Here is a 26,715-nt window from a genome sequence, read left to right on the forward strand (position 1 = left end):
CAGCCTATTACTAATAGTATTAGTATTAGTATTACTACTGTAGTAGATCTACTACTAAAAATACTAGCTGTGCATGTGTGAGTGAGTGATGGTTCAGACATAGCAAGGGCTGAGAGCTAGAGCCAGGCAGTAGAGGACCGTAGCCTGCCTGCCTTGCCTAGGCGGCGTAAGCGTAGATCTACCAAGACTGAGGCTGCGTTTACACGACAACGCTGGGGGCGAAAACGCAACGAAATCCTTTCGGATCCATGGTTCATTTACACGGTACGCGGAGCAAAACGTAAAAGTTGTACACCAAAACGGAGGAAAACCAAAACGCTGGCCAAGGTGGAAGAATTTGAAAACGGAAATGTTCTGACGGATAAATTTGGGTGTGTAAACAGTCGAAACGGTGTGCTGGCCTCGTTTTCCGTCACGTTTGTTTCGTTTTCGGCCGTTTACACGGATCCGACAATCCAAAAAATTGTTTTTACAATTTTCGTCATGTGACATGTGTTGTCGTGTGCCTGTTTTCAACCATTACTTGAGTGTGATTGGTGCTTCCACGGCAACACTTGGCACATGACGAACTTTGGCGGATCCTTTGCTCTCGTGTAGACGCTTGAAAACGGTACAAACGGAGACCACCTCGGATCGGCTTTGATCGTGTAAACGTACGAAAACGAAAAAAGAAATGCGGGACTGAAAACGGAAAACTGGCCGTGCGTTGTCGTGTAAACGCAGCCTAAGGCAATTTTTTTCTAAGTGAATGCACGCTTGCTTGCGGCTCCTTTTTAAAAAAACCGGATTAAAATCTGTCCAAATTTGAGAGAGAAAATGGAAAATTGATTTTTTAGCTCGCTTTGCTGGCTGATTTCCGTGCATTTGCATGCGTCGCTGCTAGATGCTTTGTCTTTGAAGAAGTCATGCACCTAGTCCTTATAGGCGATTCACACGACAGGCAAATCCACGTTTACAGGAAAGTCACCATGGAGATATTCCTGCGGGTGACCAAAATTTGCCCGCGGGAATCAAAAGTGTCCATGGCCTTTTTGCCCGCGGATGCACTCATCTGCGGGCACTTTTACAGTTATGAGGCTGTGAGGTCGTACTATCGTACGGTAGTCTTGAACCCTGGTTGTTTGGCCTTCGTCTTTGGGTACTCATTCCAAATCACCACAGTAACGCCGTATACTCACCGGATACTCGCGGGAGCTCTGGCCGCCACCCGCCGCCGTGTGAACTGCAGCCTCACGTTTCACTTCCTGCGGGCACCTGACAAACGTGGATTTGCCTGTCGTGTGAATCGCCTATTATAGGGCTTGAAAGTGATGACGTCAAAACGGCCAGGGAGTAGTAATTTGGCATCAGATTTCTATTTTTGGATCCACTAAGGTGTGACTTTGCTATTGCCTAAGTATGTGGGTGCATAGCAACCCACTCATGTCGCATGCAGGTGTGATTTTTATTTCGCCACCAGTTGTAACCCCGCCCCCAGTAGCCAAATCAGTCAGTTTCACTGGCTACATCACCATGCAGTGGGTAAGACTCGTTAGTAAGACCGCTTGAAATGTGCTTGGATCCACACAAAAACTGGATCCAAGTGGATCCAGTTTTTGAATTTTTGAAATTGTTGCTATGCTGTGACGTAGCACTTTCAAGCCCTATTGATCATCTCAACGCATCCACGTGGGGTATTCCCCTGTCAGGCTGGCGCCGGCCTACATGTAGAATCACACATACACATACACAATGCGTCAATGGCCCTTTGACTGGATGGAAAAGAGTGCACACTTATCATAACTTATAGTGAATGGACTGTACTGACTCTATCCTGTCGACATGACTGTCATGTCGTGAGTCGGGGAAGAGCCAGACAAGCACAGAGCGGCACCGGACAGCCTCTGACTCTGTAAATCGATTCTGTAGCATTATATTACACCGATCGAGCGCTCGGCCGCTCGCGCTCGTGACACGACTCATACTACATGACTGTACTACATGTACTACTACTACTGTACTAGATATCTTTGTCCTGTCCCTAGGCTCGTACTTCCCTGTTCCAGCTTGAGATTGGCACGAACAGTGTCCGCGTCGGACACTCGTACCAGCAGTAGATAACGACGTATCAACAAGAGTCAAGTTGCTGCAGTCTAGAGACTAGAGTCGCTAGCAGAATCTTTTTTTATAATACTTAGTAAATGGTTTTGTTCGTCAGAAGGTCGCTCATAGCTTTATTGAGCGGCTGGCTAGTTTCACTCGCCAACGCGAGATTGTGGATTGTCCTGGAGTCGCTATTACCGGACTTTGACTGCAAGAGTTTTTCCGGAGTGAAGGTCGTACATTGCCTCCGTTTGCTCGCTGCGATCGATCACTAGCACTGTCACCACTGGTCCTCAGGCTCAGTTTCGTTTTTGGTCGAGCTGCACACGCTCGGCGTGCAGATAAAGAAGGAGGGCTAGAGCGCCAGTCATGGCGCACTCCATTGGTCCTTTGTTGCTAGTGGCGGTGGTGGTTATGATGGCTGTCCCGCTGGTACGTAGATCTGCTTTTTGTACTTGTAGTGCTATGCAGTACTAACTCACTACACTTCACTAGTCTGTTGCTGCGCACACATACAGCCTGGGTAGTGTCATCTTTGTTGCGTAGACTATGCCTAGGCTATGGCCACCTAAGTCTAAGACTACTATTCCTTGTGCAGTGCCAGTGCGTGGGCAGTGGTGCTCCAGTCGACTGCGCTTGTTTCAGCAGTTCTGCCATTGCGGGCTAGGTTGTGCTAGCGGAGCTGAGCGCGATCGGCTGCCGCCATCAGCCTGTCCGGCCAGAACTTGCCCCCCAGAACTAGCTAATAATAGTAATGGCAGAAGCACCGATCGCTCTCTCTGGCCGGCCGCAGACTCGACCTGATTCGTTCCCCCCCCCCCCCCCCCCCCCCCTGCCTCGGTCGAGTCCCACCTGCCCCCGCCCCCGTCTTAGCGCCTGTGGATCTCTCGCGCAATAGTTTACTGCCAGTAGTACTAGTAGTGTAGTAGTACTAGGCAGTAGGCACCAAGTCCATGGTTACTCAGTCTCTGAATACATGTATAATTTTGCAGTTGTGCACAGTCTGAAGATCAGCCGTGGCTGCACAACAATACGTCATGGTCACCTTCAGTGATAGCATTAAACCAAAATACTGGTCTCGTAAAAAATATATTATTGTTTAGCGTGCACCATGCTGGCCGAGCTGCTCCAGCAGTGTTTGTAGTGCTGAGGCTGTGCTGCTGCTGCTGCAGTCGAACTGCAGTACATGTACAGTGTACTAGTATTGTGTACACTGTGTGAGTGTGTGAGTGTGCACTGTGTGAGTGTGACTGTGTGAGTGTGAGTATGAGTGTGTGAGTATGAGTGTGACTGTGCACTGTGTGAGTGTGCACTGTGTGAGTGTGGATCTAACAACAGTCACCATGTGGTTGTCATTTGCAGGTCACATCAGGACAACACTCAGACACGGACACGCACGAAGAGAATCGCCGTGGGCGACCGGAATCCGGGTCGCGGAGAGGACCAGGCCAGCACATGCAGCGTGGCGGCGGTGGTGGTGGCCGTGGAGCGGGGCACGGAGCACGTGGCCGTCGCCCTCCCGGTGGTCGGCGAGCACACCGTCCCCCGTTTGACACCGACCGACAGAACAGAACCTACGGAGAGGACCAGCCGGCAGCCCGCCGGGGAGGTCGGCGCGGAGGTCGGCGCGGAGGTCCACGTTTCAGGTCTCTGCCAAACAACCGCAGTGCTGGATTGGTGCTTGGCAATGCACGCCCATTCCTCACTCTCAATACAACACGGTCACCAGACGGACGCCGTCCAGACAGACGCCGTCCACCACCACCATGGATGCGTCCGTCACCCTACAATAAGTCTCCGAAGTCACACGGCAAGAGTCGCGGTGGCATGGGCAGCCAGGATCCTCAATGCTCCAGTAAGCTGAAATTGCTCAAGTCCTCCGTGAAGAGCATCCTGCACAGATACGAGAGCCACAGTGAGTTCTTTTTGAAGCTGTTGCGAGGTTCAAGCAACATGTCCGATTTCGACGTGCGCAGCATAATGGTCGGTGACGTCAAGGCCAAGTGCGACCAAGTTACGCTGTTTGTGAAGCAACTAAAGGTGAGTGTTGCTGATGATGCTTGAACTGTACGGGGTACTACAGGCTGTGAAACCTGTGTTTTACCAGCCATCACCCCCAGGGTGCACAGAATGGGTGTAGGTCTCATAGGACAGGTGGTCTTTCAACACAGGTGTGTAAATGCCTGCAGCCGCATGGTCTGGGTCCTGAAATGACTGGTCTCCCTAAGACAGGTGATCTTTCCACACGGGCTCAAAGGGTGTGTAGGAGTATGGTACGTGCACTGAAATGACTGGTCTTGTAGGACAGGTGGTATGGTCTCTTATCACTGTGCCTGCCTATTATCAATGATTATAGGTTTTACCATAAACCTGTGTGATACAGGCACAGCAATATTTTGTAATACATCGCTGATGCCACAGTACTTTGGTTGGAAAGGGGGTGCGCTGCATCTGGTATGAGAGACAGAGAGGGGCAGGGGTGCTTTTCTGCTTCGAAGTTATTGTAAAAAGAGGCGACTTATATTCAGACGGTAATGCTGTCAACTGGAAAACGTTTGCGCCAGTTTTAGTTCACGATTTGCGAGCACAGACCAATTTGCACTTGGGAATTTGCACTTGGGAATTTGCACTTGGGAATTTGCACTTGGGAATTTGCACTTGGGAATTTGCACTTGGGAATTTGCACTTGGGAATTTGCACTTGGGAATTTGCACTTGGGAATTTGCACTTGGGAATTTGCACTTGGGAATTTGCACTTGGGAATTTGCACTTGGGAATTTGCACTTGGGAATTTGCACTTGGGAATTTGCACTTGGGAATTTGCACTTGGGAATTTGCACTTGGGAATTTGCACTTGGGAATTTGCACTTGGGAATGTTTGCAAGTGGAGTCGTTTTCATTAGGTGCGTTACTGCAGTTTTACGTTTTGCGACTTCACACCCATCACGGAAATCGCGCGAGTTTCCAGATCGCAAAGGTGCCCCGGTTTACCGTATGGTACGTGGAGATGGTCTTTAGAATAGCTGCCACTGCCGTGCTACCGAGTCTGTGCTAAATCTACTTGAAGAAGTAGGTGACAGTATCATCGGAAGTGAATGATATTGCTAAGGTGGCATTGTTTGCTCGGATCTTGGTTTGTTTGTGCGTAGAAATGCAAAAAAGACCCGTCCTCTATCCTGAAGAGCTTGAAGCGGCGCTTCAAGGACGTCAAGTCCAAGCTACGCGGCTGTGCACGGCGGCGCAATTTCTGCTCCCTGGAAGAGATGTGCGAATGTGGTTCACCTACGGCCAACTCATCTCAGTGCTCCGAACTGCGGTTGGGCATGGGCTTATCAAAGAAGATGTCCCGTGAGCAGCATGTGTCGTGGAGGATCTTTCGACACTGCCGTCACTTTGGCACACTGACGTGTGCCGCGTATAATGCTGGCCTTTCGGTCGATTTCGACTCCAGCGTTAGGTGCAATGGAAGAGGCGACGGTCAGTCTGTAATCCCTCTTAAGGTTAATCACACCTTTCCTGACTGGCCACGTTGGACACACCGGCGGCCAAAGAAGCCAGTTGCTGATTCTGAGGAGAGCAGCGAGGACGGAGAGAGTTTGGACGGCGGCCCGGCCAAAGAGGGCCATGGCGGTGGAGAGCATCATGAACCCCACACTCGTTCTCTGTTGGTGCTGAAGTGCATCCTCGGCGTTGCAGTTGGTGGCTTCATTGTCATATTTGTCCTGTACATTCGTCACGTGCGTCGTCGCCGCATGGCGTACGGTCAGCACTGCGGCTCCAAGTCGTCTGTATCGACGACACTGACGGATACTGGCGAGTACTATGTCAAAAAGTCACCGCTGGATTCCTGGGTTGAGAGCGCTGACAGCATTTGCGAGAAGGAGGAGGTGAAAACGATCGCCAAACACGGCTGGCACAATCCTGTCTACGACGTCTTGGAAGAAGCTCATGCCAAAGCCGATGGTCCAGAAAGTGAGCTGTGAGGAATGAAGAACCACCGTTAGACAGAACTGGCAACCATTAATCCTTGCCCAGGCTAATACACAATCATGTCTAATGCCCTTCTTTGTCTTCCGTTTTCCCAGCTGTGTTCTGCATGCACATGACTGTATGGGTGTGATGCACGCTTTTGCCTTGACTACTAGTATCCTCGGATAGCCCTGAATAGCCACATTCCACGTATTCAGCCTGTATTCATCAGTTGAAAGAAATGACTCTCAGTGTTTCGTCGTTCAAGTAGTTGAATTCACAGATTCATGATCCTCTATTAAGTTGCAACACTACGTATTATTACGGATTTGTGCTAGCGACTACGTATATTACCTTTTTTCCATTGCTTGCTAGAGCACTGTCTATTTCACATCATTATTCACACATCCAGATATCACTGTTGCCAATGCTGCTTTTTTTATTAAACGCGTGTGGCGGTACTGCTCCTTTTTCAAACTCTATTTAACGCATTGATTTGAATGATAGTTTTAGCGGCGCTTGCACCCTGGCTTACTAACATTAAGTTTTGGTAGCATCAGGCGTCCTGTTCTTAGGACAAAGACTTAGAGTACGTATCCCCGGCATTATGTACTCTTGCAACAAGTGGTGTACTTGTAGTGCTGTGAAGAAATGCTTTCAGAGTGAGTCAACGTGTGTACGAGCCAAAGAAACGGCACAAACTGCAAGACGACTATGTTTTACTATTGTCAGTCCACCCCCGTGTGCGGATGTCTAATTTCTGGTTTTCAAAACTTGTTCACCCGACCAAGCAATACTAACACATCAACAGATCACAGAAACTCTTCTTTCTCATTGGAGGGTGGTGGCACTGGGTAGGTCGACTCCCACTTCTTAGACTGCGGATAAAGTTTACCCTTCCAAGTTTGAAGCCTGCTTCTGCAGCCGAGACATCAGGTCGTTGAATGTCAATGTCACATCAGACAGTTTGGTGCTGACTGTTGCACATTTGGACTCAATAGTATCTTGCCGCTATACATGTAATTGCAGGTTAGTGTTGACTACGGATAACAATGAACCTTTGGTCCCACTTTTCTTGCTCGAAATGTAAGACGTAAAGGTGTCTTATAATCGGGAAAATACGGTATGTCTTTAACACACTTGCATGTTTGTCGTTGGTATACGCTAGCAGCTATATCCAAATGAATGGCTATGGCATTTTGATTATAGTGAAGATGTGTGGGCTTTATTGGCTTGCGAAGACAGAGGAGTACAAAGTAACGCACTACTATTGCCATAATCTTGTGGCATGTTTTTTAGGGATCTCCATTTTTAGTAGACTGCGGTCTCAGTCCCTTTACAACACTCAACAGTTTTGATTCAAGTGTTTTGGTACATGAATAATTCAATAATAAAACACGATGTGTGCAGCATGCCGTGCAGAGCGATCCTGCCAGGACCTAGCTCTCATCAGCCCACAGTAACCAGCATGTACTTTTGCTTGTATACGTCACAGCGGTTATGTAGTGTTACTGATCATTGCGCAGCAAGGAGTGAAATACAATGTTCGCAGCCTTGTACAAGATATTGCGCAATAACATGCACAATGATTTTGTACATGCATGTGGACAAGCACCTACTAAATAACTACAGGCTTCTTGGACACAGAACCGACAGGCTGCAAAAAAACTTCGACAGGCATTGCACGGAAGATAGAAAGGCGAGAGCAGGTTTATAATTATGGTTGTGTGGTGGTACAAAGCAGCCAAGTACATGACTGTACATATTCCATGTGATCTGAAATACAATAATCATCATAATGATGTGCTCAACATGTCAGAATCGGTCTGGCTGATAGCTTTGTCTTTTGCCAGCACATCAAGCTTACACATTAGTACAGCATTGCTTCAAATGGAAGTTGCACAGTTGCTGTGTGCAACAGGTTACGCACTAGCGATTTCATGGTACACCAGTAGTCCTGATATTTGTACAGAGCGTAATTCCGAGAGAACACAGGTGTGGTACATACTCCAGACCACAAAGAGGAATTTGAATATTATAACGTAGCATATCCTGTAATGAAGTGAAGCAGTGCTGAGGCTACCGGCCAGTCGCAGTCATAGGCTTTTAGAGTACTTGCTGGCGCTAATGTTAGGATGCGCTGAAGAAATTTGATCCGGTGAGAACCCATGCCACGAGATACATTACAGTTCGGTGAGACTTGCTTCTGCGAGGATCTTCACAAATTATTATCTTCTCCTGGATTATGATTACCATCAATCATGTGCTTGCTTTTGACCTGTGTGCATGCAATCAGATGAAATTTGCTTGTGCCAGAACCCTTACAAGCGTCTCATCCTCTTCTGGATTACTATCGCCGTCGATCACAGGCTTGCTTGTGTGCTTTGCCTTGTGCATGTCGGTATCGTGTATGGTGTTGGTCACCGTGCCTAGTGGCATGATGCGACGTGGAGTAGGCTCTCCGAACATGCGCTCAATGTTGACGTTGGGCACTCTGACATTCTCAATGTCATCGGACATGCCGTCGATGCCTCCCTCTGGCGTTATGCAGTTGCCCACAGACTGCTGCTCTTCCGCCTCATCACTCTGCAGGAAAATTACCAGATGGATCATAGCATGTACATGCACACAGTTGTAATCATGAATACTCTACTGTGCTTCAAGATAGAAGTGCTGCGAGGTACGTCATACAATATTTATCTTACACAGGGGCGTCGGAAGGTAATTTAGTGTGGTACGGTCAGCTATCTGAAGAACAATTTACGCGTGAGGGAGGGGTGGAAATTTTTGAAAATTTAGAGCCCAAATCAGTGCATTTTATTGATTCACGGGGTACTTGCGGCAAATAGTGGTACGGTCAATACCGTAGTGACCGTAGCGTGTCCGACGCCCCTGGTACACTCTAGCAGGTTTTTTAAGGCCCACCGCCTCTGCATATCAGTGCCAAGTTACAACTGACTGTGTGGATGAAACGTTATCGCATTGTACATGTATGAATCAAATAGACCATGACAGATGTAGTAGCTGGCCCCGGAGGCAATCACACTCACTCAAGTCAAAGCTACTCGACATTTCTGGTTTCAAGAAATTTGTCTTATGGCGTCACCAGATAGATAAAAAGGGGATGCATAGGCGATTCATAGAACACTTACCTCATTCAGCAAGTTGCTGCCCGGATGTGCAATAATACTCAAATCCATAGGAGAAGCGTCTGTGGGAACAAAAGAACATTCACATGTGTTAATCACCGGTAGACCTCCTACTGATGCCATTACAGTGGAACAAGACTGTCTCCTAATGATATTCATCATAACCATTCTAGTAATTATAGCTCTAGTCTAGCATTGTGTATGCCCCCCCCCCCCCCTCCTGCCCATGTGGGACCATTGTTATTAGGCTAGGGGTTGTTTTGGACTTCCCACTGTAAATAAAGAATACAAACAAACAAATGATTCTAGTAATTGTAGCTCTAGTCTAGCATTGTGTATGCCCCCCCCCCCCCCTCCTGCCCATGTGGCGTGGACTCAGACATGTCTAGCCTGTTGTAAAATGATGTGTTGTTTTCCTGTGTGATGGCATTCCCCAAACTGTCTCGTCTAGTCGCGTGCATGTGTGATATGAGCATGCGCGATTTTGTAGTCGAGAGTCCTTTTGTCAGTCTTCTTGTTCGTCCTTTTGAGTGTTGTCTCCATTTCCGTCTTGTCAATATAAATAATGTAATACAAACCAGTCTTGTCCTTTGTGTCCTGCGTCCCGGGGAACGGAATGGCTGTGATTCCGTTACAACGTGGTGCCGAAACCCGGGACGCAGAGGATGAGTAAGTTTGTCATGAGTCTGTTCGTCGTCGTCAACAAATAATAGTAAGCGTGGGGATGGAGGTGATCAGGAGAGATGAGGAGGTGGTGGAAGCGGAAGACGACGCGGAGAGGAGGCAGAGAAGGTGGTGGACCGGCAGAAGCTGGGGACTGGAGCCTGGGACGGCAGGTACCGCATGGAGCGTGTGGCCGTGGCTCGCCAGAGGCCAGTGGATGAGTCTGGCATCACCGACTGTGTGTCGTCCTTTGTTGTTCGTCTTGTTGTTGTTTTGCTCGCTGTGTTGTCTGATCGTGTTTCTCTCGCTGTTCGGTTGGTTGCTGTGTTGTTGAGTTTGGTTGTCGGTATGTCGCTCTTCTCGTCGTTCTGTTCTGCATTAATTTGCGTTGTAGATTTATTTTGCGCTGCTGCGCGCAGGTTGTTATTTGTTGGAGCTTTGGCTCTCGTGTTTCGATTGGCCTTGTGTGCCTGAGTTGAGAGCGTCGGCTCTTGTGTCTTGGTTTGGCCCTGTGTCGTGGCCCAGTTTTGTTGTGCTACAATGTAAGCTGTTGGTTGGTTTTGGTTTTTCTGTTTTGCTGTGGTTCCTTTTGCTGTTGTGCATGTGGAACGTGGTGTCGGTTTATTATTTTGTGGAATGTCATCAAGGGGGCAGGTGTTGTAAAATGATGTGTTGTTTTCCTGTGTGATGGCATTCCCCAAACTGTCTCGTCTAGTCGCGTGCATGTGTGATATGAGCATGCGCGATTTTGTAGTCGAGAGTCCTTTTGTCAGTCTTCTTGTTCGTCCTTTTGAGTGTTGTCTCCATTTCCGTCTTGTCAATATAAATAATGTAATACAAACCAGTTTTGTCCTTTGTGTCCTGCGTCCCGGGGAACGGAATGGCTGTGATTCCGTTACAAGCCTACCTGGTTTCTCTCTTGCAGGTTGGTGGAGAGGTTGTGTAATGATATTATCACCACAATAATGTCTCTTCTTTAGCTCTAGCATTGCATATGCCTTCTCCCTTCCGTGAAGCCCTACCATTGTGTAATCCTTCCTCTTCTTTAGCCCTAGCATTGTGTGTGCCTTCCCCTGTCCTTGGCTTAGCGTTGTGTATGCCTTCCCCTTTCCTTGGCTTAGCATTGTGTATGCCGTCATATCCTGTAGCCCTAGCATTGTGTACAGTGCCTCCCCCTCCCCATGTAGCGACTTCAGCGGTATTTGCAGGTTTGCCGAGTGGAAGGTTGCGATGTGCTCCGGATGCCAGCCGTCAGTCAGTCAAGTGTCAAGTATAAGTTCGGCAGGAAGCATGTGTTCCATGTGGGCGCAAGCAACTTCATTTACAAAAATACCGCTGAAGTCGCTACATCTATTGCAATGCAAAGGCAATAGTGGAAAATTGGATGAACTGTTTGTTTCCCCTGCCCCCCCCCCCCACCCCTACAATTTTTTCCCTGGCTAGAACCCTTCAGAACTAAATATTGCGACAGAGCTTTCGGCCATATTTTCAATTCATTGCATTCCCAACTCATCACAACCACGCGCTCTTCAGCCGAACCATACAGACACCAGCAAGGACACTTCCGTTGAGAGATAATATTGCTCCACGCCTCTAGACAGCTGTTTCGCTCCCTGTCGGAGCTCATCAGTAGAGGATGATAATGATGATAATGGAGGAATGATCATTCTTATACACCAGAAATGGCGCAAGTGCGCGCTTTCCACATAATATCAATGGCATATGCAAGCTGCTAAAATGGTAAAGTGTGAGAACAGCGATAAATAATCATAGTACGCGCTCATTGGTGGAGAAACACACCACACAAGCGACGAAAATCTTACTCGGAATACTGATGCCAATGGAAAGTACATGTATGTTGTTTATTATTATGATGTTGCAATGATTATTATGATGTTGCAACATCATAATAATAAACAACATACATGTACTTTCCATTGGCATCAGTACTGATGATTCCGAGTAAGATTTTCGTCGCTTGTGTGGTGTGTTTCTCCACCAATGAGCGCGTACTATGATTATTTATCACTGTTCTCACACTTTACCATTTTAGCAGCTTGCATATGCCATTGATATTATGTGGAAAGCGCGCACTTGCGCCATTTCTGGTGTATAAGAATGATCATTCCTCCATTATCATCATTATCATCCTCTACTGATGAGCTCCGACAGGGAGCGAAACAGCTGTCTAGAGGCGTGGAGCAATATTATCTCTCAACGGAAGTGTCCTTGCTGGTGTCTGTATGGTTCGGCTGAAGAGCGCGTGGTTGTGATGAGTTGGCTAGAACCCTGGCAAGGGTATTTACACTAACACGTCATACAGTAAGCTACGCACAACACAAGCAGAGTACATGCACTGAAGCATCGGTGAGCATGTCAATTGCCCTTCGGCTTTGGTGGCTAAAGGTCATCAAGTATAACATGATGGATTTGAACTAGTCTGTAAGAGAGACTGCGACACAAATGAAGTGAAATTACCCTGGGGATTACATGCTATGGCAGTATCCACTGCAAAGCAGTCTTACCTTCATCACTTGGTAAGCTGATCGGAGTGCCATCACTGATTTTCATGATGAGTCCACTAGAATTTGATAACATCTCTCCCTCAATGGTGCCAGTGTGGAGTGTGTTGCCATCGTCAGGAGATGGTGGAGGTGGCACTCCGGCACAATCGTTCGATGTTTCCACCAGGCCAGCTAAATCGGAGGAGCCTTCAGGGTTGTGCGGCAAGTGCCGGGCAACATGTTCCTCTTGAGCTCTCAGTGTGATTCCTTGTTGCTCAGGATTTTCATCCGGGGTTGAGGCATCATTGCAGGCACCGCCATTGCCAGCTCCACACTCTTCTGTGATAGTCGGTAAGGTGGTTGAATCTGGGCTGGAGAAATGGGACCCTTCGTTTCTCCACGTGTAGCTCGGTGCACTTCCAAGGTTTTCATCGCTGTCCGTTGAATTAGTCTGATCAGTGGGAGTTTTCCAGCCACGAATTGTGCTAACCACTTGATGAAGGCTTCTCTTGGGTCGCAGTCGGAAACGACCTGGACTGTTGCTTCTATCCTGTAGAACATTGTCGATGTCTTGCTGTGAATTAGGACTGGGAGGTGTTGGATCCTGTGGCAACGACTTGCTGGAGTTCTTCTGCTGCAGCGGCTTGCGAAGCAGTTTCTTCTTCGTCTTATTGGTGGTAGCTGAGTTGGCCTCGTTTTCTTTGCCGTGCTTAATCAGTGCATCTGTTGACTGGTACCGTCCCAATCTACCTTTCCGCAGTAAACTGTATGAGTAATCTCGTCTCGTGTCGAGTATAGGGACAGATAGGTGGAGGACGTCTTGGCATGGTTTGATAATTGGCCCATCTGCAGGTGAGTCAGCACATAGTAGCCCAACAGAATCCAATAGATAGCATTCTTATCATGCCATATTATGGCACTGTTGCATTTTCACACACCTACCCACACAGACACGGACACAGACACGCACATGTACACACACAAACACACACACACACAGTGACATACGCGAGAGTCGTAGCTACATTGTAGGTTCATTACACAAGTAACTCAACTGCAGGGTTGAGCTCCTGCATAAACTCAGACTCAGACATGCCCATTGCGGAGGCGATGATAGCGAACAGCTGTGTTAGACATAGCAACTTGTGCTGGAATTTCACCATTCAACAGCTTGCAAGGCTGATGAATTGACCGCCACTAAATTTAGCCTAGTATCCACCACACAGCTGATTGAAGTGACAGCATAAGCTAGGGTACACAACACTACATGTTACCTGCATGACTTCCATCCTGCACCAGAGCGTACTTTGACGTCACACTCCACGGCCCATAATCCAGTGGCGTGTGGCCGCATGTATCCGCTGGTTTAGACAAGGTGCCACCCGCTCGCACCAACTTGTTGATGATTTTCTGATGGCCTGTTGAGCAAGCTACATGCATAGCTGTATGTCCAGAGTGATTGACTCTGCCAACACACACACACACACGTGCACGTACACACGCATGCATGCACGCACACACACACACACCGGCACACACACACACACACACACACACCGGCACACACACAGACACACACACATACACACACAAGTAGATCAAGCAGAATATGCAAAAGGGATGTATCATGTATATGTATAGTCAGTACCAGAAAATCCCAACATATTACTCGGGGTTGGCGTCATGTTCGCTGTGAAAAGTATTCTCGAGTATGGGCGTGTGTGGCTTGAAAATGCGGCCTCAGGGATTTGCTCGGACTATTGGCTCCGACCATACCTACTGGAAATGATAGTGTACATGTATGTGCATATACCAGTACATGGTTTATGCGGATAAGCAAACACCTGCGGTAGTCAGTAGCAGCCAACTTATTCTCCTTCTTCGCTTGATGACTTATTCTCCTTCTTCGCTTGATGACATATTCTCCTTCTTCGCTTGATGATCGCTTAGTCCGTGAAACTCGGAGTTAAAACACTTTTTCATCCTCTTATTATTGTTTATTCTCCTTCTTCTTTGGTCTCCAATCATCTGCATGGATCAGTAGATTTCACTGATAAAGTGTCGATCTGCTGGCTATCCTTCTCCGTCACGTGAAGTGAATGTGAAATCAGAGCTCGACACTCCTAGATCAAGTTTCTATGCACTAGGGGTGAGCACAAAGCCATCACGTGTCTTACTTGTTGGGATTAGCTCCGCTCTTGAGCAAAAACTCAGCGCTGCTTTCCAATTGCTGCCCAACGACTTTGTGCAGGAGTGTCCAACCATCCCCATCGACAGACGACACGACAACTGCAAAGTCAGGCGACACGGAGAGGGCTTTCAGCGCACGGTTATCCTCTTGATCCAATGCAGAGTTTACATCAAGAACAAAGCTTCGCTTCCAGATCCTTTCTCTGTCCTCGCACATCTTGCAGTTGCCATCTTCGACTGCTGTCGCCATCATGTTTCAGTAAATAAGTAAGCAGGTAAGTAAGGTAGAATACAAGCAGGGAAACCAAAGGACGTAATCATAGTCTTCTCCGACAAGGATTCGACTCCTGGAAAGTCTGCCGTTCTTGCAAGGCAAGCCCACAGCCCGCAGCTGCTACTGACTGAAGTGAGGAGTGAACCATGACCTTTCGGTACCCTGGGCTAACCTTTGTACTCCGGGGTGCTACGCCGCATCACGTGATCACCGTTCTCATCGTTCTGTCACCTGATCGCTAGGGCCGATCGGCGATATCGGTCTGTCTAGTATGAGACTCGTCGACTATGGATTCAGTTACATCAAGAGTACATAACCCCCCGTGGTTATGTACTCTTGGTTACATGTAATTACAGTGAGTTGCATGCAGTATGAACATGTGAAGTCATCTAAAAAAAATCTGATGTCATGTAGATCAGGATCATTCAGGGACTCGTGTATGTCCTACATGTACATGACAGTAGTAGTGTCATGATCATGACGTCACCACGTGGACGACGTCACCACGTGGGCTACGTCACAGTCAAAGTTTACTTTTGTTCATCTTTCATTTTTCACTTGTAATAATTATTGTATACAACATGTATCAGTGTGTTGAGTTGAACTTGAAGTAATTAGTTACTAGTAGTTTCAGGCTTTGGCCAGATCAGTGGTGCTGTTGCTACCCTGTTAGTTCTTGCTTCAGCTCTTTGCCTTTCGCTTTGCTGTGCAGTAAAATGCCGGAGCCAGGCATTATTTACTTGAATCGCCCTCCACCGTTTATGAAGCCACAGAAAATAAAGCATATTTTCTCGGCGCACGGCGAACTTGGCCGAGTATTTATGCAGCCTGAAGGTATGTCTATCTTTTGAGTTACTAGAATCGACTGTATTGAATTTGCCTTGTATCCCTATTATCCGTACAAGATCTACCCACTTTTAAGTTCCCAAGGGGTACACAAAGCACTGCCTCGGTACTTTTAAGTTCCGAGTCAACTCGGAAATTACATTTTTACTCTGACTAGGACAATGGGTTGGCTATTTTTTTGTACAATTGAAAGCCTTGATCGTAATTGTGTATGGAATCTGCCAATATACTATGTGCGCAAATGACGTATGCAAAAATCAAGGTGAAGAAATAGGTTGTGGGCCAGAATTTGACCTAAGCCAGATTTGAGAGCTCAGATATTTCCCATTCACAGAAGCAGTTTGCAATACGATGCGCTATGCGATGGCCACGAATCAGGGAAATCCCCCAATCGCACTCATCGCGCAGTCCACACCACCGTCGCAATGGCTGATCGCAGAAGTCGAGCTTGCCTCAACTTTCACAATACGACGTGTTCCCTTCTCTTCTGCCAGGCCAATGATTAGGCTGAACTCATTCTTGCTGGTGCGGAACACATGCAAGGTGTGCGCACTATCTCTAGGCGCCGTCTGCCCAGTGAGAGGAGGGGGTGAGTTCTCGGTGGAGGATGGTCTTCAGGGTTGGTGCCAACAGTTGCGCACCACCCTGAAAGGGACCCGTCATAGAACAGACCATCGGTGTTGCAGGTTGTCTACAAGTGAACAACACGCAGCTTGAGGCTGGGAACGGGCAAAGCCAGATAGCGTGCGGAACTCCTACGACCAGGTTCTCAATTTGGAGGTCCAAATTCCCTCACATGCTGCTCAGATACAAGATCAGATCCTAGAGGATAGCGACCTGTCGTGATCGCTACCCCTGTGTCAGCAAAGATTGTTTCAGCTGCCTCGAGCTTGTCGGGTTTGACTAGGAGGACAGACTTGCTAGGGTTGGTGAAATACCCGTGCGTAGGCCTGTCGGTGACGAGGTGATCCCACCATTGACGGAGCGGGACAAGCTATCTACGAATGCTGTCTGTCCCCGGGGAAAATCACGGGAAAAATCCCAAAATTTGCGGTGTAATTTGCGGGTAAATATGGCATCATTTGCGGTGAATTTGCGGTAAATATGCGGCAAGTTTGCAGTTGATATGAGGCAATTTTCAGTGAGTATGTAGTGAAATCATACCGGTTTCCCCGGTATACTACTGGAAAACTAGGGTTACTACTGGTAGGTCTTGGCGGATAATGCCGGCAGAAAAATGGGCAGAATTCGGTACTTTTTCTGGTAAGTTTCATGCATGTTTGGTGTGTGGATAAAGAATTGGAGCAGAATTCGAGGAACTGCCCTGCCATAAGGTTTGTATGGTTCTGCCAATTTCACTGCTTTTCGAGCTGAATCTGCCACCTATTCGAGCATAATCCGCCGGTGCCTAATTTGAGTACAAAGCCGCCACGACGAGACGTTGCTGACCGAACAGTGCACTGTGTGTACGTCGCGTGTAGTGCAACAAAAAAGTTCAAAAATCGCGCGGAAAACGCGGTCTTTTAAAATCGCAAAATACGCGGGGGGGGGGGGGACGCGGCCGCGGAATCGCGATTTTCCCCGGGGACAGTACTGTGCACGTGCACGTCCAGCCGCCGGCATCCGTACCAGGGGGTCCGGCAGAACCATCCTTGTTCTATTGCTCGAATTCGTCAACCTCGTGGTTCAGCACCACCAACACCTGTAGCTGCTGGGGAGTCTTCAATTTGGTCATCCTCAGCTTCACTGTCGTCGACAGTAGACACCCTTAGCAAAAAAACGTTATGTAACGGTATTACCGTAAGGGGAAAAATACCGAGATTTGGGTTCGACCTTTAGCAAGATGCACGCTAATTTTAGTACACTGTTGCCATGAGTATAGCTTTTAATTCGTGCAGTACAACCATTTATGGTGCCATATACGCGATACGAGGTGACATGGGTACGCTCCACACACTATTTGGACTAAAACGTACCGTTTGTCACAACAATAAATCAGCCCCAATAACGTTTTTACTCTGCGGCTTCAACCCTATCTGGGTGATCAAGGTACGAGTACCGTAAAAAAATAGCGTTGCCGTTGTTTGCTAAGGGTGTCTATTATCTGTGGCACACTCAACGTCGCTGCTAGTGCCTGCTGGTTCCTCGAAAGTACTCTCCTCCATTATCATAATCCAAAGCCTATCACTGGCTTGAATGGAATGAGTGACGTGAAAACCTAAAACCACCGCCTGACAAGAAAAAACCAGTGCTTCATGAATTTTTCTTCAGCTGCTTTCCTTGGACCACCCGTGAGGTGGCAGCCATTTTAAGCTGCTATAGAAAGCAGTGCGTACAACGTCACAGCGCCTCGCATGCAAGCAAAGCCTATATATAGGCTTCACCGGACCAAGAATAGTTCCATGATGGAGACGTCCGCTCAGCTTGCAATCGCACGGAAGATGTTCGAAATGAGCAAGACCTTCGAATTACACCATACTGTATAAGCAGAAAATTTCGTCGGTCAATAATTTCGTCCAACTCCAAAGAAAGGGAGTTCGTCCGGTTGTAAATTTCGTCCATGGATCATAAGAGTGTATTGAAAAGCTGGGCAAATCAATATTAGCTATAAAGAGAACAAATTCTGCTGTCATCGCCACACTACAACAAAGTCATGAAGGTTTACCAAAATCGATTTTCTTGTCACAATCATCAGTGGAAAGCCGTGACTGAAGAATAACCATGCTAAATCAATGATTTATATACATTCAATAATGTGTTACGAGAATAGGGGTGAAAGTTGGCACTGGGATCCCGAGTTCGAGTACTCTGATTTTCTCCGATCGAATATTCGAGTATTCGAGTATTTTTCATCTCCTAAAAATTGCACACCAAGGGCTTTAAAATAACATGATACAACCCTGATTGAACCGAGTAGCAGTCATTTTTCTCGGGTATATTGGTTGGTGGGTCATTTGGGCTCTCTCTACTCGTGAACAAATGTTCACCACACAGTCTGCACATCACCATCTGCCCACTGCTGCCCTGAAACTGCAGATTTCTGTAGTAAATGCATGTACCATGTATGAACGAGTACTCTGATTTTATTCCGAGACGATTATTTTTGAAAAAACCGAGCGAGTACTCGAGTACTCGGTATAATTGTTTCACCCCTATACGAGAACAAAACAAAGTGCTAAAATAGAATGAGGGAAGGTGAGACAATAGAAGTGAAGTGAGAGCTAAGTGCAACAGGGGTGAGGAACTAATTACAACGCTAGAACTGTGTAGTGAGACAAACAATCATGCTGTGCACCTACGAAAACAATCTTAACGCAACTGCATGTTTCTTCTGCTTACAAAGATCAGGCTTATGCAAACGAATACAAACAGCCTCAAGTACTTTCAACTGACTAGCGTACCGTGCACGACAAAGAACAGAAAAACTAAAATCATCATACACCTGCAAACACTTAGGGTGAGACAACAGATGAAGAAAAACGGCAGACTTCTTACGATCACAATCACCATCCGATTCCTCGTCTCCACCAACCGCAACCTCGTCCCCCGTCTCATCTTCCAACTCGTCCTCAGTGTCGTCCCACTGCACATGCTGACTGGCTCGGCACGGGCACTGCGACCCAAACGCAGCAGGCCACCTAAGAACCCTCGATCACAGCCATCGTTAGCACCATTGCCGTCGACGGCAATAGTGCCTCCATTACCCGTATCGAGAGCCGTGGAGATGGATAATGTGCACATTGTCACCACAACACAATGCACCATAACAACACAAGAGAGTACACCACAACAACATCCAGCTCAAGACCAAAGTGGACGCTGCGATGAGGTAATGCCCCCATCGCCATTGTTGCCGTTGCCTCCCCCAGAACCGCCACCTGCATCTGTCATCGGCAGTGCTGGGGCTGAGTCTGTGGTGTCGCTGGCACGGGCAAATATGGATGAGGTAAGCACTGAACATGAACAAGAAGAAAGAAGGCTGAAGGAAACGGAATTCAACAGAAAAAACAACACGATCAACATTCAAAGACCTAGACGATCAACGGCTAATTATTCAAGGAATTATTACAGTACTGGATGTCAAGCACCGGCGAAGACACTGGGAACAGAAGATTTAACAACAACAATGACAACAACAACAATGGTAACAAATTACCATCAAGATCAAAGGAGGAGTCAACGAACAGAGGTTCAGCAACATGAAGCGAGCCTGGGACCGATCGGTGTTGATGAGGAGAATGACACGGAGGACGACACTGAGGACGAGTTGGAAGATGAGACGGGGGACGAGGTTGCGGTTGGTGGAGACGAGGAATCGGATGGTGATTGTGATCGTAAGAAGTCTGCCGTTTTTCTTCATCTGTTGTCTCACCCTAAGTGTTTGCAGGTGTATGATGATTTTAGTTTTTCTGTTCTTTGTCGTGCACGGTACGCTAGTCAGTTGAAAGTACTTGAGGCTGTTTGTATTCGTTTGCATAAGCCTGATCTTTGTAAGCAGAAGAAACATGTAGTTGCGTTAAGATTGTTTTCGTAGGTGCACAGCATGATTGTTTGTCTCACTACACAGTTCTAGCGTTGTAATTAGTTCCTCACCCCTGTTGCACTTAGCTCTCACTTCACTTCTATTGTCTCACCTTCCCTCATTCTATTTTAGCACTTTGTTTTGTTCTTGTAACACATTATTGAATGTATATAAATCATTGATTTAGTATGGTTATTCTTCAGTCACGGCTTTCCACTGATGATTGTGACAAGAAAATCGATTTTGGTAAACCTTCATGACTTTGTTGTAGTGTGGCGATGACAGCAGAATTTGTTCTCTTTATAGCTATTATAAAATTGTTGTCTCCGCGTCGATTAAATCAATATTAGTCCGGCATTTAATTTAGTCCAACAGCTCGTTGGACGAAAAAGACGAAATTAAATTCCAGACGAATATTTCTGCTTGTACAGTATTTGAATTTTCAGTATTCTACTATGCTTGCTGGTGGGTTCTGACAATGATCTCCCACACTTCATTGAATATACACGTTTTGGCAATGTATGACTCATTATATGTGACCATTTGGTGAAAATGTGATGAAGATGTTGACATCGCCTAATAGCTTCTGGTAGTTAGCAATGAGCTGGAAATTAGTATGCGCATAGCGCTCATGGCATATTCCATTTTCTTTGTGTGGTACATTAATTTTGTAGATGAGAAGTTCAGAAAGAGACGTGTAAAGGAGGGTGGATCAAAGAAGATCCGCTACCTTGAGGGATGGGTGGAGTTTAAGGACAAGAGAGTTGCGAAGGCTGTTGCTGCCACTTTGAACACTACGCAAATAGGTAAGTGTTGGCAGCAAATCTCGGTCAGTACACACTGCACATGTTTTTCTTCTCCTTTGTAGTCGGGGAAGCACACGTTTCTATTTGGAGTATCAGCAGATCATGTGCGTACATGTGCCAGTAATCTGAAAGCATTCTCAATCTCTACTGCAATAGTTTGTCATGTTCACTGTACTGATTTGGAGTTGTGGATGTTAGCAGCCACATTGCTGTAGGTATCCAACCGAATCACATCTCTGCTGGTTTTATTGGCCAAGATGGTGCTATGTTGCTGACCAGCTGGAGCCGACCATTCTTGTGTAGCCATGTGTTTGTTTGGTAATGAAGTACATTGTTCCTTGCACTCAGTGCACAGTCATGAAGCGGATAACATAGCGCACTGCAAGCGACGATGGGGTAGCCCAGCGTTGCACGGTTTCTGCTCCATCATACCATAATGGCCACCGTTCAAGGAGCAACATCTTCCCTGGTGCAGCCAAAGATTGTGTGTGTGTGTGTGTGTGTGTGTGCACGTGTGCGTGTGTGTGTGAATAGCATTCATGGCTGAGGTTGTTGGTATGTCTATTGGCTCTGGGTTCCCAGTTGCCGAGGCCGGTTGGTAAAGTAACTCCAATTTCACTTCATGGTACCAGTGCATCTATTTTTTTAGTGTATGCTTCTATCAAAGCAGCGTGCTGTCTATACTGGTTACCCCAGCAAGTGTAGGGTGTGCGTAGATACCTGTCTTGGTCGTCCTATTCCGATGTACTCCGTGTGGTGTAGACCAGGTGTGCATGGGGAGGGGGGGATTCACATGGCTTTGCCAGTTGTGTGGGGCGTGTACATGGTGTGTGTGTGTGGGGGGGGGGGGGGGGGGGGGATAACTAGGTTTTTAAGAAATCTGCATAGTTGCAGTTGGGTGCACGAAGAGCAGACCCGTAGTGCGATGCTGTCATCTAACGTTACCCCACACACGTATTGTGCGTTTACGTTCTCTTGTTTTTCTATTGTGTTCCCCGTGCACAGGTGGCAAGAAACGTAGCATGTACTACGATGACCTCTGGAATATAAAATATCTAAGCAAATTTCGGTGGAGTGACTTGAGCGCGAAGATCGGTGGGTATATCTGTCAGCTGATATCCTTGTTTGCGTGACGGGAAATTAAATCTTTGGGTCCAGCAGTATTGTTCGTTTAGAATGTATGACTGCCTGAAAGTGAAAGGCAAGAGTACATAGAAACCAGAGACGGTTCAGCTTCCTCATAGGTGTCTGTTCCGACTAATTTCCTGAATTACATCATAGCCGGTGCACATAAGCAGCCGTAGTGTCTATTATTGAGCTGTCATTACGTAGCAGAAGACCTGGTTGAGTCGTGCTTCTATTCATTGCATCACTAAATGGGTGTTTATCCTGGATGCTGGCCATGACAGCAATCCAGTTGAGGTGTGCATACACTGGTTGCCGTGTCCTCTGGGACCGAGCATGGACACACAGTTCATCTTTCTTCTGTCACTTCTTTCTTCCTTCACAGTGCATTTCATCATCCATCTCTCACTTTACCTGGGAAGAATGCAGCTGTATGCCACGGCTCCTCCGGTGGAGCATTCACACTGCACTAAGGCCTGGCCAGAGTCCAGCAAGTAACTCTCTGCTCTTTACTTGTTTTTGACATGTATGCTGTGTGTAGGGTATCGGAAGGCAACTGCACAAAAGCAAGCATATGTGGAAATCAGCCAAGCGAAGCGCGAAAACGAAGTGTATGTGCAGAGCCGGGACAAGGGCAAGGCTCTTGCAGCAATTATCGGAAGAAAGCTGAAGCGCAAGCGGGAAGAGGCTGATGAAGGTCATGAGGAGGGACATAGAGTATGTGCCGACAAGGTGAGAGCTTTCTGCTTGCATGTCTGCTTCGAATGGTCCGAAAAAATGGTAAACGCAATATAAGTTGTACGCCCAACATTGCTGCGAACCAGACTGATTCAGCGTAGTGAATAACTGCACTGTGCACTGCCGTCGGTTACCATGCTGCACCAACTGTAGCAGCCATGCATCCTGTCACATATCAATTGGCTTACAATGCTAACTTTGAGAGGCATGCCTGTGCTTGATAAACCCTGTGCTGCAGGGGATAAGATTGATAAGGCGTACGTACGAAGAGACTAAACTGAACTGTGTACGTGTACATGAAAAGAGTACTTGGACCGCATGTCACCTTTGTTGTACATACTTCAAAGTAGTCCACATCCAGACTGAATATCATATTCCGTACTGCGAATTAATCACTGGTGATGGCTTTTGCTACTGCTTCTGCTGCCATTATTCTCGTCACCTTTGTCATGAATCTCACGATTCTTGTTTACTGCAGGATACACCCAGTCTGGCAGAAGCTGCTGCTGCTGCGTCTGCTTGGACATACAAGCAACCTGCCGCTGCGCCGAAACGCCGGAAAAGTAACATTTACAAGGTGAGTAGTGACAAAGCTGAGCCCTGGTGTAGAGCAAATTTTATTCATCACACGGCAAGATGACCTATATTTAGCAGCGCACACAGTATGGAAGAATTATGATGCTCTGGTGTGACCCCAGAGTCTGCATCTTCCCCATGCGGTGCACGTTTCCTGTTTGGTACAGTCGTGGCCAAGGAAACCCGACCGGCCAGTCAAAAGTAGCGCCGCGTTTCCTCTTCTATTACATCATGCATGGTCCAAAAACCCATCCGGGAGCCGCATCAGCCTCGGTCGCTGCTTTCGTCTCGTGAGTCGGATTTCTTTGTTCACCACTGTAGTGTAGCACACAGTCTTCTGTGTATAGTACTAGTAATCTGTACCCACATTCCGCGGATGCGCAATTTTCCGCAATGTACAAGAAAGAGTACAGTCATGATGTTGAAAATGCACTACAAAGTCCATGAGTGTGTAAGGCTGTGTTTACATGAGAATTTTCAACCCGTGCGAGTTCCGCCCGGGTTGAACGTCTGTACGATAGACAAAAGAGGTGAGCGTTTACATGAAGACAGTTGACCCGGGTCGAATATTGATATGCCGCCAAAAGTCCACTTCTACAGTCCTGTATGGTCACGTGAATCCGTTCGCTCGAAATTTGCATCTGCAGTGCTGTTCAAACCTGGCGCGAAATACGCACAGAAGTATGTTTGTACGATTTTCTTGACCCGGGTTGATTTCAACCCTCCCCTTGGGGGGGGGGGGGGAGGGTTGAAATCAACCCGGGTCAAGCGCAATGCGTCATGTAAACGCGCCATTCACTTTGTGTACATGGCAGGTTGAAATCTGACCCGGGTCGAAACGCTTCATGTAAACACAGCCTAAGACGTATACTTGCATGAAACTGCATGCTAAAGTTGTACAGATAACTCGTGCATAATGCCCGCATACTTACCGTAAAGTCTTGTATAAAAGCCGCGGCTTCTATGACTTTCTTGGTGAAATTTTGCAGGCTTCTATAATGAGACAGGCTTCTATACAAGACAGGTATTTCTATGTATGTCAACACTAAAACCAGGCTTATGTGTGATTTGATGGGCCCAAAATTGCGGCTTCTATTCAAGTGCGGCTTTTATACAAGACTTTACGGTATGCGCATAATTTTAGGATTTTGTGTTTTTCTTTCATATGTTTTGTGCGTGTCTGTGTGTGCATGTATGGTTATGCAGGTATTGGGCGGGGATGACTGATAGTTCTCCTGAAACAACCAATCCGTCATGGCCATAGCATGTCTTTGCTCTTCCACCGCGGCCTTTGCTGTAAATATTTGCTATGCTTTCTGAAACGCTGTACATTTATCTTGCTGTAGATTGCTTTGCGGTCACCCTACCCAGTCCCAGTGACTATTATAAATATTTAAAGTTGCTCTGCTTACTGTACATTTATCCTGCTTTCTGCTCTGCTTACTGTACATTAATCCTGCTTTCTGTATATACTTATGCATACTCTGTCCAGCGAAAAATGACTGCCATGGTCTGTATAAATAATTATTAATGATGTAGCCTTTTTTCCCCTCTCTTTGATGAATACAACTGATCTTGATGAGTCTCATCTCCCGATATTGGTGTGCCCATCCATGTGTGTGCTGAGCTGCATACCACATGATCGCTAATGCCAGTGATGGCGCATTCGCACATGGTGATTAGCTGTTAGGCCCGGCCAGACTGTTACACGGCAGAGATCGACTGCCAATTGGACCATTTTTAAAGTAAGCCTTTTGATTAAGCCAATCCTAATTGTCATAACTGCGTAAGTAACTGTTGTGATGTGGAACGGCTGGTTGAAAAGCTACGGGCAAGTCCATGCATTTTCACGAACAAAATTAGTTATGCACCAAATACGTGTATGTGGACTCTTGGTGTCATCAAGAGTACCTAACACCTGGGGGTTATGGACTCTTGGAGTTGGTGTCATCAAGAGACAAGACTACCCTTGCCAGTCTTCCAACTCTTGGTACGATCACGTGTAAGCGTACACAGTAAAAACTGCCCAGATCCGGGCGGGTTGGGATCGAGCACTGCCCGTAACTCAGACCGTACATACATACTGCATGCAAGTAAAGATGTTATGCCCATTTAATAATATGACTTGTTTTGGGGCCGTTCTTCTTTGAAAAGTCATTTAAAAGAGGGGTCAAAAAGGTGCCTGGTAGACGAACGTGCCCGGATTAGGGACGTCCAGATCTGGGGAGTTTTACTGTTCGCACAAGTGACATAGCTTTACATGCCAGTAGCCTGTACTATACTATAGGCTACAAAGTACTGAGTAGGTTAGTGCGAGACAGGGGTCCGAGTTGGAAAAGCAGGCCACAAGTTACAGCGCCAGCATCACCAATGTTCCCGCAAGATTATAAATGTCTCGAGTCACATCTAAGAGTAAAGTGCGAAGCTGTGTAAAAGCCATAAAGTTGCCCCGACGCCTTGCTAAGTTACACAATTATGCTATCAAGAGAAGATGGGATTATGGACTCTTGATGTCATGTACAAGTAGTAGCAGTTCCTACAATGTTGTTCTGTCCCTTTGGAAAAACGCGGCCAATAATTCAATATTCTGCGGCAAATTCCGCGGGGGAAAAGGGGGGTTTTCTGCGGCATTTTCTGTGGTAAAATCAAAAATCAGCGGCACTTTCTGCAAGTTTTTCACCCTCCTTGCATGAAGGAGTACTTTTCACACTATCGTTTGCAGTCACAAACTGAATGAGAGTGAAGAATCTTGGAGATTCTGCACTCACCTACACTCGCAAGAGCATAATGTGCTCAAACCGATCGCAAAGTAGTTTTTCTGCTGCTTTCTGAGTAGTAATTTTACTAATTTATCCTAAAAAATTCAAATTCCGCGGGCAATAGTGTGGATTCCGTGATTTCCGCGGATGATGACAATTTCTGCGAAATTTGCCGCGGAATCGCGTTTTTCCAAGGGGACAGGTTGTTGTGCTGCTAAAATTGCAGACTGGAGTCAACGCTGACCATTTCGTACACGTTTGGGTGGTTTCTTGCACAGTGGGATGACACATCTGCCGGTAGGTACTGCACCGGGCTCTTCTAGCCAGGCACCCATCGGCATCGCTGGTACCGAAAAAGTCACGCCAGCATGCCACATCAGGACACACCAGGTACTGTACTTCGCTATGGTCATATCAGTGTGGGTCCTATTTGGGCCAAAAAGTCGTTATTATATTGAGCTCTGACACCACCACTGTCAAGCTCTGAAAACTGTTGTCAGCCTCCACTGGAA

At 47.0% G+C, this 26,715-nt stretch overlaps 3 protein-coding genes across 3 annotated transcripts; 2 read left to right on the plus strand and 1 right to left on the minus strand.

The window, feature by feature from the left end:
- The first annotated feature begins 2,045 nt into the window (after positions 1 to 2,045).
- On the plus strand, positions 2,046 to 6,717 carry LOC135815979 (uncharacterized). Its single transcript, XM_065329336.1, has 3 exons — positions 2,046 to 2,514; positions 3,445 to 4,122; positions 5,232 to 6,717. Exons 1-3 carry the CDS (start codon positions 2,452 to 2,454, stop codon positions 6,063 to 6,065), a joined length of 1,575 nt encoding a protein of 524 aa, XP_065185408.1. The 5' UTR covers positions 2,046 to 2,451; the 3' UTR covers positions 6,066 to 6,717.
- Positions 6,718 to 7,404: 687 nt separating this feature from the next.
- Positions 7,405 to 14,909, minus strand: LOC135815978 (uncharacterized). The gene is made up of 5 exons (XM_065329335.1): positions 14,545 to 14,909; positions 13,642 to 13,832; positions 12,389 to 13,213; positions 9,204 to 9,262; positions 7,405 to 8,637 (listed from the first exon to the last, which is right to left on the minus strand). The coding sequence occupies exons 1-5, from the start codon at positions 14,808 to 14,810 to the stop codon at positions 8,344 to 8,346; spliced, it is 1,635 nt and encodes a 544-aa protein (XP_065185407.1). The 5' UTR covers positions 14,811 to 14,909; the 3' UTR covers positions 7,405 to 8,343.
- Positions 14,910 to 15,442: 533 nt separating this feature from the next.
- On the plus strand, positions 15,443 to 25,254 carry LOC135815980 (uncharacterized). Its single transcript, XM_065329337.1, has 6 exons — positions 15,443 to 15,665; positions 20,874 to 21,005; positions 22,011 to 22,100; positions 22,672 to 22,862; positions 23,347 to 23,445; positions 24,651 to 25,254. The coding sequence occupies exons 1-6, from the start codon at positions 15,548 to 15,550 to the stop codon at positions 24,669 to 24,671; spliced, it is 651 nt and encodes a 216-aa protein (XP_065185409.1). The 5' UTR covers positions 15,443 to 15,547; the 3' UTR covers positions 24,672 to 25,254.
- The last annotated feature ends 1,461 nt before the right edge of the window (positions 25,255 to 26,715 follow it).

The sequence above is a fragment of the Sycon ciliatum genome, chromosome 4 (genome assembly GCF_964019385.1).
Source record: "Sycon ciliatum chromosome 4, ocSycCili1.1, whole genome shotgun sequence".
Taxonomy (NCBI): domain Eukaryota; kingdom Metazoa; phylum Porifera; class Calcarea; order Leucosolenida; family Sycettidae; genus Sycon; species Sycon ciliatum.

Coding starts and splice junctions, on each gene's coding strand:
- LOC135815978 (XM_065329335.1), bottom strand. CDS start 14,810: ATGATGGCGACAGCAGTCGAAGATGGCAACTGCAAGATGTGCGAGGAC. Junction 13,833..14,544: donor AGCGGAGCTAATCCCAACAA/GTAAGACACGTG, acceptor GTGTGTTGGCAG/AGTCAATCACTCTGGACATA. Junction 8,638..9,203: donor GCAGCAACTTGCTGAATGAG/GTAAGTGTTCTA, acceptor ATTTTCCTGCAG/AGTGATGAGGCGGAAGAGCA.
- LOC135815980 (XM_065329337.1), top strand. CDS start 15,548: ATGCCGGAGCCAGGCATTATTTACTTGAATCGCCCTCCACCGTTTATG. Junction 15,666..20,873: donor AGTATTTATGCAGCCTGAAG/GTATGTCTATCT, acceptor TTAATTTTGTAG/ATGAGAAGTTCAGAAAGAGA. Junction 22,863..23,346: donor ATAGAGTATGTGCCGACAAG/GTGAGAGCTTTC, acceptor TGTTTACTGCAG/GATACACCCAGTCTGGCAGA.
- LOC135815979 (XM_065329336.1), top strand. CDS start 2,452: ATGGCGCACTCCATTGGTCCTTTGTTGCTAGTGGCGGTGGTGGTTATG. Junction 2,515..3,444: donor TTATGATGGCTGTCCCGCTG/GTACGTAGATCT, acceptor TGTCATTTGCAG/GTCACATCAGGACAACACTC. Junction 4,123..5,231: donor TGTTTGTGAAGCAACTAAAG/GTGAGTGTTGCT, acceptor GTTTGTGCGTAG/AAATGCAAAAAAGACCCGTC.